Raw genomic sequence first — 12,494 nt, 5'->3', positions numbered from 1 at the left:
AGATTGAAAAAGACTTCTAAGATCATCCAGTCAAGCTGTCCATGCATCACCAATATTTCCCACTAAACCATGTCCCTCAGTACAACATGTAAATGTTTCTTGACAAGTGCCTCAATCACCTCCCTGGGCAGCACATTCCAACACCTGTCTTCTCCTCAGGTGAATTCATTTTCCCTCACACACAACCTGAATCTCCCCTGGCACAGCTTGAGGCCATTCCCTTTAGTACTACTGCTAGTTACATGCAAGGAGAGGCCGACTCCCACCTCACCACAACCTCCCTTCAGATATCTGTAGAGACTGATCTGGTCTCTCCTGAGTCTCCTCTTCTCTAGACTAAACAATTTCAGCTTCCTCAGCTGCTCCTCATAAGGTCTGTGCTCCAGATTCCTCACCAGCTTTGTTGCCCTTCTCTGAACAAGCTCTGGGGCCTCAATGTATTGCAGTGAGAGGCCCAAAACAGACCACGGTTCAGTACTTGAGACGCCAATGCCAAGTATAGAGGGATGATCACTTCCCTGCTCCTGCTGGCAGCACTGTTTCTGATACAAGCCAGGATGCCATTGGCCTTCTTTGCCACCTGGGCACACTACTGGCTCATGTTCAGCTAACCATCAACAAATACCCTGGGTCCATTTCCTTTACACAGTCTTCCAGACACTTTTCCTTAAGCCTGTAGCATTGCTTCCTAGCTCCAGACAGATAGATACTTCCTGCCAGGTATATGAGCATTCACAAAAATGGTGCTAAGTACTTTCAGTCCACAGTCATATACCCATGTTAGCATATAAAACCTCCTCCCAAAAGAATGCCTTATGAAATTTAAGTACATTTTAAAAACAGACACAATATATGAATTTATCTTCTTTACTGACTGAATTTTCAAGCCCCATTACCCTCTCCACCTCTCTCACTCTGTAAGGGATTGAGGCCTTACAATATTGGGCAAAAGCAGATGAGAAAATCCAAAAGCAGGCTCCTCTAGATTCAATTAGCAATTTCAACTGCCAGAGTGGAAAACATTAAAATAATGTTAGGCTTTGAAACCAAATAACCTCTTCTGCCTAGTTTGTCAGTGAGAAAAGAATTCATTAGAAGTAATGAGTTACATATCCACTTCAGAGTTTCTACCTGGAAGTAGTATGAATAGTTTAAATATAATATATTTTGTCTCTTTCTATAGATACCTTTTTTTTACATGGGTTTGAAGGAGTCTGGCCGCATGAAAAAACAGCAGGGTTAACCCTATCTTGTAGATGATTTTTTACGCTAGTCTAGCACAAAACAAGAGGTTAGTAAATGTATTTATTTATTTACATACTTATTTAATAATCTGGGAAAACATTACAAATATTTGAAATTATGGAATTTTAGTAAATTGCTTTATCATATTATTGCAGTGTTCTAGGGTGGAATTCAAGAGGATTTCTCATAGTGCTGTGAAAAAAGAAAAGAAAAAAAAAAACGTAAACACATTCCCACTATTTGCATATTTCTAAAATGCTGTGAAATTTTGTTGACTCAGAAAAACTTTTTAAACTGACTTTTTAAAGAATGACATCAGACATTACATCTAAAACACGGTTTACAAGTATGTGCTTTATTTGTGAGAAAATGAAAAATTACAGTTTACGTATATGGCATACATCATATGAGCATGAAATATTGATACATCTCCACATCCCAAAACAGTTTTTATAAGCAAGCCTAAACTTATTCATTGAACAACCATTCTTCTAGAGCTAATTGATTCTGCACCCTACACCACATAAACATACAAGCAATTGAAAAGACAAACTAAGATAATCTACTGACAGCTACAAAGCAATCTGACCAGAAAAACACCCAAACCACTGTAACCATGTATAATAAAATAAGTCATATGTAGTTAACTGAAACTGCTTATAAACGAAAATATATATGTATATATATTCACAGTCTTAAAATAAAACAGTTCTCCATATGTTTTGGGAACCAAAACTTTGATTGAATCACTTAGTTAAATAATCTCCAATATTCAGCTAATATTTTTAACCTTCTGCCTCTTCTTGCCTGTTCCCCATCCTCCACTGAACTGCAATGGATGGTCTCGAAATGATATCCGTTCTCTACAGGATGGACCCAAATGTGATCTTTCTGGGGTAGATATATTCTTTTCTAAGAAACAAACAGATAAATGACATTAAAACAAACAAACAAATAAGCATAAATTTCACTGTACCATGTTGCTTTTAATATAATAAAACATATCAATATGTCCAATCTGATAGCACACTTTTTATAATTACGTATTCCTTCCTGATTTAAAAGTCATACAGATACTTTTCACAAGGCAATAGTTTTTGAAAAACAAACAAGCAAACTGAAAGACCATATGAAAGCAACCAGTAAAATTACTACACAAATTACCATATGTGCACTTGTTTACTCTCTCTATAAATGTAATCAATTATTTTTTTTTCTTCAGATATACTCAAGTAGTCCCTAAGTCTATTTGCAAAAGGATAAAAATGCTAGAGTCATGCCTTTGCAGTATTCCTAATTTCCTTATCTTTAGATCTTTTATTTAACACCTCAAATAGTAGCAGATATCTCTTGTGCAGAAAGGCTTTTATTAAAAAAAAAAACAAACAAAACACAACCAAACAACAAAGTATCTGTCTATTTAATCAAACAGTATACATTCTATAAATCCTTTTGACTGGGAAACATAACAATTTAAAGCTGAGATCTTCAAATTAGTAAATAAACTGCTTAAGGAAACTTGAAAATAATTATAATAAAAAAACACTATTAAAAATATTGTTTCTTCTGCTTAAAGATTTTTTTTTTTTCCTGAAGTTGGAAAAGTTTTCAAACAACAAAAAGATTGTATGATATAACCTTTGTTCAATGCCCTCCCCCTCCCCCCCCCCCCTCCCCCCCCTTCCCCAAAGAAAAAAGAAAAAAAAGGAAAAAAAGAAAAGGAAAATAAAAGGAAGTATCTATTACATGTTCAGACTGGAAAAATGCTTTGGGCAAATATATGTTCAAGATCGACTCTCCTATGCACTCATCTTTAAGATTACATCAGTGATAAAGATAAATTAGACATACCATTTACTTATGTATTTTGATGAAACAAATATTTTTGTTATTTAATTCTGAAAATTGAGTAAACAGAAATGTCAAAACAAGCCCAACAATAATAAATTTGTAAATTAGTTTAAAAGTGATAGAGTCCAACATAGCAAAACAGGAAGTTGACCACATTCTGCTTGTCTAACCTGGATTATTTCTGCACTAACAACCTCACTTGATTATGAACCTATCTATACTTCTAAGTATTATTTTCATGATGGACTTCAGAAATCTGTAAATGTAGATCTCTTGGCTTTCCACTTAATACTGTACACAATTCTTTGGAGGTGATATATAGTCTTACCATTACTATGAAAGGTATATTATTACTCCATTAAAAAATCCCTAAAGACTTGCTGCAGTTTGCTACAAGATACTTGTGAAAAGTCTTTACAAGTTAGTAGTATATGCTTTTATTTTGGCATAAGGACAGCTGTATCTGTCATAGCATGAAATATGCTTGTCTAAACTACAGGGTCAATAGTTTACAATTTTATTTTATTTTATTTTATTTTTAATTTTTAATTGTAACTGATTGATACATTGCTTAGAGGGTATTGTTGTAAAATATTTTGTAAGTATAATGTAACATCTTATTAATTTTGAGTGCATATAATCTGACAAAACAACTTTCTATGTGAGAATCACAGCTCAGAATTTGTCGACCTTGTGGTCTCAGTAATAGGGCAGGATAACTTCTCAGCCTGAAGGTATTTTTTCAAAATCTCAAATACTCTACGGTTCCCTGAATCCAGGTTTAACAAGCCACAGGATACCGCAAAGTCTGGTTGTCATGGCTCTCTTTTCCTTTATGCAGCCTGAAGCACTGGTTAGACTTCCTAAGGTCTGCTTTACACGTTACCTACAGTAGTGATCTAGACAATGTTTATCAAAGCACAGACTACTCTGTATCCTTTCCACCCTTCACATGCTTCTTAGCACTTTCAGCCAAATAAAATAAAATAATCATACGGAATGATCAACTAATTTAGAATGAAAATATTCCTTGAAAATAGGATGGAAAAATACACACCCTGCAAATTACAGAACTATGGAATCATTTAGGTTGTAAAAAACCTTTTAGATCATCAAGGTCATCCATTCACCTAACAGTACAAGTCTACCGCTAAATTATTTCCATAGGCTCCACATCTATATGGAGACTGGGATTCAACCACAGGAAGCCTGTTTCAGTACCTAACCACCCCTCCTGAGAAGACATTTTTCCTGAGATTCAATTTAAGCCTCCCCTGGTGCAATGTGAGGTCATCATTGCCTTGCATTCTACCACTTGTCATCTAAGAAGAGACTAACACCTTCCTCATTGCAAGCTCTTTTCAGGTAGTTATAGAAAGCAATGAGGTCTCCCCTCAGCATCCTTTTCTATAGACTAAACAGCCCCAATTCTCTCATCCACCTCCTATGTTCCACCTTCCTGACTTTGAAGCGAATATAAGCATGCTTCTCTTCTGAGAACATATTTATGATATGAGCTCAATAATATTAATACATGGGTATTATTGTCAGCATCGCTGATCTAGAAATTGGTCTAGCTGGAGTGAGGAAAAACAGAACTGTCATGGAGAACCAAGAGAAAGTACCCTACAGAAGAATTCTCAGAGATATTCGTGAGATAGATGTAGAAGCATAACAAAGTTTGCTTACTCCTATTCATGCTATAATTAATTCTCAGACATGATATTCACAGAACTGCTAGTGGATTAGGTATTAATTATGGCTGAAAGTTGTAAGGCAAAGAAACAGTTCATTTATGTTGAAGGTATTAGACAACTATGAGAAAGGATTTTCTTGCATTTCCTTCTCCTAGAGTATAATGGAAAAAAGAACATTGAAAATATACAAATGGAATGCACTGCAAATATAGGACTTAACTGATTTATCGTATGTGTGTCTCTAAGGTTACATGCTTATTTTTAATTCATGTCCTTTGCAGTTTCAAGAATCCAGACAGGGACACTCCTGTGGCAAACCTAAGAGCAATTATCTGTATGCAAGTTTAAAGCAAGCATGTAGGTAGTCTTGTGAGAAATAAAATATCTTCTATTAATTAAAATTAACTTAGCTCAGTTACTGTCAATGTTGACAAAAGGTCCTCTAATTCTACATTATTAAAACAGGCAACTTTTTTCCTTCAGAAATATTTGATAAAGACTGGTCCACATCAGATGGTTATAACTTTGTCTAGATGGACAGAATGAAGAGACAATGATGCTATTTTGAATTAAGAGATTACAACTACAAATGATTCTTACAAATATAGCCTTGTTTACCTTTTCTTTTCTTTCTTTCTTTTTTTTTTTTAACATATTTTTAAAAATCATATTAAAATTAACAGATAACAGAAATCATATTATATTTGTTAATGTATTTATATTCATTGTATTTATTTGTACTTGTTGGACTTTTTTATTCATCTCCTTGGAGATAAATATTCTTACTTATACCTGCTCAGGGGAAGTTTTTCAATTTTATTGATTTAGATGATTTTAAAAATAATTTTAAGAAAAGGTGGGAAAATAACAAAAAGCGGGGAGGATGCTTGGTTCAGTGTATGGAAGAGTAAAGAAAGGATTCACTGAAAAACAATTGCAAATGAAAACATTTTATTATACCACACATATATCTAAAATACAGCAAGGTCAGATATTCAGGCATTATTAAAATATCTAAAAATAGTGAGATACCTCATGCTTTTTCAGAATGTGCTCTATTTGAAAGTTTTACTTTACATCTTAGTACTTTTTTTTTTTTTTTTTTTTTTTTTTTTTTTTTTTTTTTTTTTTTTTTTTTTTCCCACAGAGAGTTTTTAACTCTGTCTTGCAGTGTCACTAATAGCAATACAGATGGACAGCTTTTAAAGAAAATTTATATTTACAATACCTCATTTTTTCCCTAGACTACAATGTGTGTCTTGCAAACAAGTGCTTCAAGTATTAGCATGAATGAATGAATAAAATTAATATTATCAGAAATTTTTAATTGGAAAAATAAAATGTACAGATTTATTTTTTTCTGTATAGCAATCTGTAAGGCACAGCTTTCAATTGTGCACAAGTATGCATAACCATGTTTCTGATTTATTAATAATTTTAATCGTGACAATAATATTTTTTCATGTTATCTTCCATGAGTGTATTTGTAACAGGACTGAAAAAAGGCAACCGAAAGTTTCACATACTTTTAAGCCCACAAATATCTTTACTAAATAGAAACTAGAAGTAATGCATTGGTTTTAGACTGTAAAATATCAGTACTTTTGACATCCATAATAATAATAATAATAATTATACTGAAATAACATCAACAATGGCAACAATACTTACCATTTAGGTTTATTGGAGTTAAATAGGACCAGATAAATTTATTCAGTGTAATTTAACATGATGTATAGTTATTCTAATACCCCCTCATATGGGAACAAAATCATAGCCAAAAAAAGCAATTTAAATTTTCCTATGCCAAAGTAGGCTTCAGGAGATTGATGCTGTAACAGTAATTTACTATACTTTCAATTAATTGTAACTTTCAATTGTAGGAGTCTCTAGTATATTCTGAGATACATTCAGATGCCTGTATATATCAAATAACCATTTCCTTTGACTACGTGCTGAAAGCTTGTCATGGGCTTGGTTAACATGCTTCTATTTCGAAGCAGTCACTTTTCTGTTGTTTAATCTGTTTTCTGCTATTGATTTGTTCTGGTCTTTTTTGGTTAAAGCCTGGGTCTTTTAACAAATGTCAAGGTTTACATATCCTCTGTTTTGATAAGTAATGCAATATGTAAAATGCTTTGAATAAAATTCTTGGTGTCCAAGAAGAAAAGCTTGATTAAACAGGTTATGATAGAAATTTATGATGCATAGTATACGTCATAGGGTATTTATCGATCCACCTAACATTGTGTGTCTGGAGAGATAATTTCAAAGTCCTTACCATATTGTATTACTTAACAGCAAATATAGCATAAGAATGCATGGAAGAAAAAATCAACATCATAATGAAAGTGACCAGAACGAATCTTCAGCAGCAAAGCATTTACATCAGTTTGAGCTCTGGAAAGAAGTTAGGTTCAGCAGGTCTATGAAAACAGTGAATGTTAAAATCTCAGAAGAGTTACTTTTTTAATATTGTTATTTATGGCTGCATTGAAGTCAGATCACAGAATATTTGTTCCCCCTTTTATTTATTTTCTTTAGTTGCCTTGTTAACCTTAAAACAAAAAGAAGCATGCATTTATTGCATTTTAAATTTACATAATATTTTTATATTTCATACATATTTAAATAGTATCAAGAAGATTTAAGAGCATCTTACATGAAATCCCACATAATACGTAAAGATGCATTGCCCTTCCCTGTGGAGATCCTAATATAAAACATAACCTCGTTTGGAGGAGGGTGTGGGGGGAAAAGGAGGTGAAAAGAAATATATTAATTTTGTTTCTAGGTGTCTCTGACTTCAAGTTTGTAGACTTGAGACAAATCTTAATATTTTATAGAAATAATGATTTAAACAGTTTTTTGTTAAATCATACATTGATGCTATTCTAAGCAGATCATACTGGAAATTATGTACTTGAATAATTTCAACTCTTAACATGAAACTCAGACACATAAATGAATTCCTACAAGAAAGAATTTACAAAAATACTGGCATAAGCTACAAACATTTAATCATTTTCTACATATGGAAACAAAATAACACAAAAATTATAATAATCCAAACATGTTCCTGCAAAATACAACATACTCCAACTACACTGATTGCTCAAGAAGTAACACCTCCTGTTTATTTCCATGGAAATCACAACAGATACAAAGAGTTCAATAACACTAATTGATACAGCAAATTCATAATTACAAAATGTTATTTTTCAACATAGTCATCACCACCAGCTAAGCATCTTTGCCAGCAATGAACAAGAGCCTACACGCTGCACTTGCAACAATCTGCAACATTGGAGGTGACCCATTGCTGCTGCCAGCACTGCTGAAACCAAAAGCAACAACTCACTACACTCAGATCCACTGTTTGGTCTCTATAAACATTTAGCAAATGTCAATGAACATCAATGGGTGCCATTTCTTCCACCAGGATCATTTCAATGACACACATTTGATTCCAATGACACACCTTTGCTCCATTAGCAATTCTATGTCAAATGCTATTTTGACAGACTGCCTTGCTTGCTGTCATCTGCAAAGGAACAAAATTTAATGGAATTTTGGTGAAGGTTCAACATTTACTGCCATCCACCACCATCTTCCTCTGATGTCATGGGCCAAGATAATAAAATAGGAGGCATTACTTTCAGAGCGGCCTTCACATGAACAGGACTTTTAGCACCACTGGCTATTAAAGCTCAATATTTCCTTTGTACTCCAGCTTTTAACTATTTCCAAATTTTGATAATTTAGGACAAAAATTGCACTGAGTAACTGCCTTTGGCTGAAGTTTTCTGAAAGACTGGTCACTTCTAAGGCAAAAATATGTGAAATATTTATATTGTCCTTTGTAGAAATGACTTGAAATCTGCCAACTAGCAGAGCGTAGCTTTTAGAATATGTCCAAGTTTGATCAAGGATATACAAATTAAAGTTTTTGTGTGATTGGAGGCAATGTTCTTGATTTTTTGGCTATCTTCCCTAAAACATCAGTCAACAAGGAAGCATGCTTTACTGTGATGTTACATGGAGCTAATCAAGACTATTCCTAAAAATAATGTTGAAAGTCATGCTAGGTCAGGGAACTAAACAGCCTGCTTGTTATACGCTCTTTATTATATGCTCTCAGATTGAAGCTACAGTAACTGTGAAGATGAGGATAAGAAGCTCTTCTAGGAAGAAAACTGAAAGAATGAGGAGAAAGTTGGGGTTAAAACCTGATTGAGAAATGAGATCTAGGCTAGTTTGGAAGTGCACTGAAACAATACCCTGACATAGCTGGCAGAAGGAATAGACCGACACTGAGAGAAGAGACAAATTATTGGGAAGAGGGGTGCTGTGAACTGGCAAGGGGAGATTAAGAAAGAATAAAGAAGGCACTAGAGGCACTAGATTGGCCCTAACTCGCTTAATTTATCAAAATTGGTGGAAATGTATAGGTAGTGATAATAAAAGATATAGAGAATAGGTAGATTAAGAGTCTGGTGTGCCTAAATAGTAAACTAAGACTAAATAAACTCGGTGATGCTAAATTTTAGGAACACTGGCAAGTTAGGTACTACAGGGATTAGAGAAGAAGAAAAAAAGTAATCAGACAAGTATCTGTAGAAACAGACCTAACTCACTGATGGAAAAGAAATACTGAGAAGGAATCAGAGAGAATGCTTATGCTAGAACAAGGCAGAAATAAGAACTGCTCATATTTCAAGGAAGGGTTAGAAAGTGGAGGTACAGTTAGCAATGAAAAAGAGAATAAGGGGAGAAAATAAAGATTCTAATGGGGAAAAAACTATAGAAAAAAAAAGCTGCCATCTACTGCAACAGCCTTATAGAATAGCAAGTCTTCCCGTGCACTGATTTAGAAATATTTTTGAAGTTATATAACAAATCTTCAAAATCAAAGAGAACCTAAAACTGCTATTATTTACTCTTATATGACATGGGAGAAATCCTTGTGGTAGGTCTAATAGATCCAAGGTTTCAAGTGAATATCTAAACTACTTGGATATCAGTGTCACTGTATGAATTTTCTCTCTTTTTAAATTCCTATTATATTGAAACTATGTTCAAAACAATAAACAACAAAACCTAGTAAATTTTAACTACTTCAGAACTGTGTGACCCTTTTTCATCCATTTTATTTATTCCTTTTCTGAGCAGAAAAATATTCAGAATATTAAATTTTCTCATTATCTTGTACTGGACAAAATGCATATCCTAACATTTATGTGATCATACTACCAGATGTGGCTTACAGAAGAGATGGCTTTATTCCTAATATAGTGATAGCAGCTGTGGTTTTTGGTAAATTGGGTGCAGAATTTTACTGCGGAAAAGTAATTAGTACTGTAAGTATCTTCATATGTTTACAGCATTTCTGTGTATTTCCAAGGAGAAAGGAAAAACTTCATTGCTGTCTTCAAGGAATTCTACTAAGTAGGTTAATGGCAAAAAAACCTGAAAGGACTGCTAAATAAGTATCTCTATATTTGATCCCGTGATTCTAAAATGTTTCTTAGTTTCTGTAACTTCTATGACAAACTTCTAACAGCCAAAGGAGACTAAGAACAACAACAACAAAAAAGCCATCTGGCGATGTTCAGTAAAACATGAACAAAGGAATGAAGAAAAACTTAAAATGATATGTTTACTGTAGACAAGGAGTTTACAAATCCTAAATGATAGACAGTATTTATGGAACTGGAATATACAGACAAGACTAATAGGAAAGGGGTAGGAAAGCAGATTTTTTTATTTTTTTTTTAAGAAGTAAAGCTTCTTAAAAAGTGTAAGACAAAGCTGAGCACTTTCTCAGGGATTCTGGTTCATCAAAAGAAATGAAGGCAATAAAGTGCGTGAGGTAGTGTGAGGGTTCTTTCAAAAGGAAGAATAAGAAATGGAATATGTAAAAAGGAATGTCAAATAAAGATACCAAGGGAATTTGTCTTTTTTTTTTTTTTTTTTTTCTCTGAGTTGGTATTTCCACTGTAAGAACATTATTAATAAATTTCATTAATTTTATTTCACAGACAAAGAAAGTGGTAGAGTTAGATTTTATCTGAGAAATGATAAATGTTTTGCAGTGGACACTGTATTTAAAGACCATTTTTAGAGATAGGGGTGATTAAGAATTGACAGAATTGGGCCCCAAATTTTGTTTCTTCTTCTTTTTGTGGTTTTGTTTTGTTTCCTGAAAAACACTGTTTTACTGAAATCAGAAAGACTAAAATCCAGGAGGGAGAAGAATTAAGAATACCAGGGAGTATTTTAAATAACAATTAGAATCCCCCATTGCATACTGCTTCCAAATTATAGTTATTCCGTAAATTCCAGTCAAATGATTGAATTTCACAAGACAAGATGGAAAAGAAAATTAAGATTGTTTTAGAGCAAAGAAAATAATGATAGGTAGACAGTGCAGATATGCAGGAGGCTAAATGTGCAACATTGGTTGTATAGATGCAGGAGGGGCTGATAGAATAGAACTGATGACTGTCATAACCCACTCAAAAGCTGTTTATTAGTATAAAAATTACTATCTAGATAGTTATCAAAAGTTAATTACTTAATTTCTGTGTCTATCTTATAACTTGGTGTTTACTACATTACGAGTGTTCAGGAAAGTATTCACTAACAAATTTTACAACCAGAAATTCATGACAATATTGATGGAGTTCAAAAAAATACTGACAAGGTACACATCAGGAATGTCTTCCCTGTATTTCTTCTTGCTTTTACAAAAGCAAGGTGAGTTTATGTAAAATTGAAAGGTAGAATATACAGTCATCAAAGGGTTATTTTAACATACTGCCTTTTGTAACCCACTGGCACAAGGTATCATGGAGATCAAGATCAGTGGAGAGACAAGAATGGACCAAAAAAAAACAAAACCCCAAAAAACCAAAAAAGCAAAAAACCAAACCAAACCAAAATAAAACAACCTTCCCTAAAATCCTGTTTCCCTATTCTTTTTAATAATATATATTTAACATATAGAATAAATTTTTTCCTTTGAAGATACTGCACAGAAATATACTCTATACATAGATGCTTTTCTTAAACCAAGATTCATTATGTTCACAGAATTATTTAAATCTTAAATTATTTTTGTGTTAAGGAACAGAATAAAGATGGTTTAGAATTAATTTATTCCATCAGAGTCTTTCAGAAACACCTATTAATTTTGGATGGAACAATGTTAAAATTCTTTGCCATGTCTATCTTCAGAAATGATGTGAATCCACCCCCCAAAGTCTACAGAAAGTACATTGAAGTGGAGTAGTTTCCAAAAAACTCCAAATTCAAGTATTGCATGCTATATCTTTATAAAAACATGATTGGTCATGTTGCCATGTTATATAAAATGCATTTTTTATTTTTTTTTTTCAGTACTATACATATTTCAGGTTCTATTTTAATTTGGGCAAATGCAAGTAAAAATAAGTTCTGCATTTTTCAACCTCCCTTTAGAATCTGAAAGATCTGAACAGTTTATTGATGCAGTTACTGAATTACAAATTATATTTGTGAAACATACATAATATCCCTAACATCTCTGATATATATGAACATCTCTCTGCCATATGGCATCTACTTCTCAAAACTTCCTATCAATAATTAAAAATAACTCTGAACACCAACAAATATGGGAATTGTAAGATAAATGTAGGGCCATCTTATTGATTAAGA

The 12,494-nt window shown here is 33.1% G+C and overlaps 1 protein-coding gene across 1 annotated transcript in view; it reads right to left on the bottom strand.

Annotated features, from left to right (window-relative positions):
• Positions 1-1,974: 1,974 nt before the first annotated feature.
• Positions 1,975-12,494, bottom strand: part of LRRIQ1 (leucine rich repeats and IQ motif containing 1) — a 98,105-nt gene continuing 87,585 nt past the window's right edge. Inside the window, exon 27 of the mRNA XM_072339853.1 lies at positions 1,975-2,157. Coding sequence (XP_072195954.1) covers positions 2,018-2,157 — 140 coding nt within the window. The 3' untranslated portion in view covers positions 1,975-2,017. The remainder of the gene's footprint in view (positions 2,158-12,494) is intronic.

The sequence above is a fragment of the Excalfactoria chinensis genome, chromosome 1 (genome assembly GCF_039878825.1).
Source record: "Excalfactoria chinensis isolate bCotChi1 chromosome 1, bCotChi1.hap2, whole genome shotgun sequence".
In the NCBI taxonomy this organism is placed as follows: Eukaryota; Metazoa; Chordata; class Aves; order Galliformes; family Phasianidae; genus Excalfactoria; species Excalfactoria chinensis.
The sequence above is the reverse complement of the archived record's forward strand: the minus strand, read 5'-3'. Positions and strand labels throughout refer to the sequence as shown.